This window comes from Arachis duranensis, chromosome 5 (assembly GCF_000817695.3).
Source record: "Arachis duranensis cultivar V14167 chromosome 5, aradu.V14167.gnm2.J7QH, whole genome shotgun sequence".
Lineage (NCBI taxonomy): Eukaryota > Viridiplantae > Streptophyta > Magnoliopsida > Fabales > Fabaceae > Arachis > Arachis duranensis.
Genome location: NC_029776.3, coordinates 88459737 through 88462731, shown reverse-complemented (window position 1 = coordinate 88462731; position 2995 = coordinate 88459737). Strand labels below are relative to the sequence as shown.

Below are 2995 nucleotides of genomic sequence, written 5' to 3'. Positions count from 1 at the left end.
AAATATGGGAGCGGCTGATTTTGCACCGGGTCCGGATATAAGTAGGGACCGTATTCCAAGCTTCAATGCGTTTGTTGTGCGGGAACAGAATGCAAATCTACGGGAACCGCGTCCCTCCCCTTCAACCTTACTTGGATTCGATAGGCATCCCGATGTTGGCATTGCTGAAACTTCTGACGAGGATGACATTGAAGAATTCAGTGGTGATGAGGCAGAAGTCGTTCTGGAAACATAACCTCTGCATCACGACTCCGTTCCTCCAACACCTGTCGAACCAGTAGGTGGAGGTGTATCCTCCAGCACACCTGCAAACTACCTGTCCCTGAATCTTGGAGCAATGCATTCGAGTAACGCAGAGGACAGACCTAGCAGTTACGCTCTGTCAGGCGAGATGGAGCTCGAAATTGGGTTAAAGTTTATGAACCAAGAATCAGCGATGCTGGCAACAAAAACTATAACATCCGTAGGAGTGCAGAGTATAAGTTCGTAGAGTCCAACCAAAAGAGGTATGTATGTCGATACAAGCAGTTCGGTGATCAATGTCGTTGGATGGTGTGCGGGTTGTGAAGACAATGTCTTCCATATTCTGGGAAATTTGAAAATACAAAGGGCCTCATAGTTGCTTGGCAAATTCGATGTCTCAAGACCACGCTCAACTAGATAGCAATGTGATTTGCCAGCACATATTCCCCATAGTGCATGCTGATGCGACTATTTGTGTAAAGGTGTTGCAAGGGTCGGTAGAGTCAGCGTACGGGTACTAGGTGTCTTACAAGAAGGTTTGGCACGCGAAGCAGAAGGCAATCGGAAGGATCTATGGTGATTGGGACGAGTCCTATGACCAGTTGCGCAGATACTTCAAGGCACTGCAAGCTTTCGTCCTAGGTATTCGTTGCAATTTACTTTCGTATGGTCTTTGCTATTCGTTGTCCATTTACTCCTTAACAACTTTGACTAAGTAAAACATTGGTTTACAAGGACAATTGTTGACCTCCAAATGGTTTCGTACTATGTCAGAAACACCCTTGACCGTGATAGCGTCATGTTTTACCAGGTTTTCTGGTTGTTCCCTTCATGTGTTCAAGCGTTTAGGCATTGCAAGCCGCTGGTATTAGTAGACGGAACACATCTGTATGGTAAGTATGCTGGCACCCTTCTCATGGGTATAGCACAGGATGGAAACAACAATATTCTGCCCGTTGCCTTTGCCCTTGTCGAAAGGGAGAACACAGATGCATGGTACTTCTTTTTGACCAATTTGAGGAGACATATAGCGACTAGGCTAGGAGTTCTTCTTATCTCCGACAAGCATGCTGCAATAAAGGCGGCATTGGAGCGTGAAGGATGTGGCTGGGAGCACAATGTTTACTATGTACGACATATTGCCTCCAACTTCACAACAAGTTTTAAGAGTAAGGAAGCCAAAAGACACCTAGTTAATGTCGCTTATTCAAAGACACAAGAGCAGGCGCAATACTACCTTGAGTTAGTTAGCAGCGAGGATCCTGTAGCATCGCCGCAGATGATGGGTTGGATACGAGGGTTAGAGCCACCTAAATGGCTCCAGCACCTTGATGAGGGCCGACGATATGGTCACATGATGACCAATCTTTCTGAGTGTATCAACTCCGTCCTGAAAGGCACTAGAAATCTACCCGTCTGTGCAATTGTCAAGTCTACCTACCATCGCCTAAATGAGTTATTCGTCGTCAAGGGTCGGCAAGCACAAGCACAAATTGCAAGCGGTCAGGTGTTCTCACAGTTTCTGCAGAAGGCCATATTAGCGAACCGTGAGGGAATTTTTCAGATGCTAGTGACGTCGTACGATAGAGCCACTACCGTATTCACAGTCGACGACATAGCTGCTGTAGGGGTGCAGTCTCGGTTTAGGCTTAACCTTTAGGCTCGTAGATGTGACTGTGGTTACTTCCAGGCGTTACACTACCCATGTGCTCATGCTCTAGTCGCTTGTGCCTACGCGAGACTAGAGTGGCAACAGTACGTTGACTTGGTATACCGGGTTGAGAGCATGTTCCGGGTCTATGAAATGGAATTTCAGCCAATGCCGGATGAGGAGATGTGGCCGCCTTATGAAGGAGCATGTGTCCATCCCAACCCCCTCCTACGACGTACACTAGAAGGACGTTCGGTGTCGACGAGGATTCGGAATGAGATGGACGAGGTTGAGCCCGGACCTGGTAAGCGATGTGGTCTTTGCAGGCAACCAGGACATACAAGGTGACATTGTCCCCATGCTTCTGCATCCTAGAATGCCACCAGCTTGGTTTATTGTATTTTTCTTAGTAGTTATTTAAGTTTTATTATACTAAGGAATCACTTTTGTTTCTTGTTGTTTTGTTGACTTCGGTTTGGTTTGCGTGTGTTGTTTATGTAGACAAACTAATATCATAATAAAATACCGTACGATCGTTAATAAAAATACATGATGGAAGTAAACAAACCAATACATAACACAAACAAATAGAACAATACCTAATGGTACGAGTACATAAAGATAACTAAACGGTAAAACATATAACAATGGACGGCGACAAGATAAATAAGCGGTAATACATATAACAGAGAACAGCTAAAAGAACGCTAGTGGTGCTCGTGCTCCAGTCTGCCGCCTGTTCCACACGGAGGAGCTCGAGTGTCCCAACGGGGACGACCATGATGTCCTTCGTCTGCGTCCACGCTAACCTCAGCCCCAGTGTAAGAAAGTCGTCTACCCTGCATCTGCATAGCGTCGTAGGGTCAGAGTGCAGAGCCACCTGTGTCACCGATGGAGGTAGATCTCCTCCCCGCAGGTGCATGCTGCGTGTCAGTGTCGGATCGGGGCAGGGCGAGTGCAAGATCTGTTGGTGTATGAGGGGATGCTTGCTAAGGGATGAAATGGTCCAAACCGTCGAAAAACGAAGAGAAATTTGTCCATCCAACTCTGTCCGTAGAATCAATTAAGTCCTATGCACCTCCCTGTGATGAACCGCCAACC

The 2995-nt window shown here is 46.7% G+C and overlaps 1 protein-coding gene across 1 annotated transcript; it reads left to right on the top strand.

The window, feature by feature from the left end:
* Positions 1 to 337: 337 nt before the first annotated feature.
* LOC107490204 (uncharacterized) lies at positions 338 to 2242 on the top strand. Its single transcript, XM_016110978.2, has 4 exons — positions 338 to 482; positions 726 to 819; positions 979 to 1873; positions 1934 to 2242. The coding sequence occupies exons 1-4, from the start codon at positions 338 to 340 to the stop codon at positions 2240 to 2242; spliced, it is 1443 nt and encodes a 480-aa protein (XP_015966464.2).
* The last annotated feature ends 753 nt before the right edge of the window (positions 2243 to 2995 follow it).

What these genes read in the sequence shown, in the direction of transcription:
- LOC107490204 (XM_016110978.2), top strand. Translation starts at nt 338, where the DNA reads ATGCATTCGAGTAACGCAGAGGACAGACCTAGCAGTTACGCTCTGTCA. An exon ending in CGTAGGAGTGCAGAGTATAA is followed by an intron (nt 483 to 725) that starts GTTCGTAGAGTC and finishes ATTTGTGTAAAG; the next exon opens with GTGTTGCAAGGGTCGGTAGA. An exon ending in ACGACATAGCTGCTGTAGGG is followed by an intron (nt 1,874 to 1,933) that starts GTGCAGTCTCGG and finishes GGTTACTTCCAG; the next exon opens with GCGTTACACTACCCATGTGC.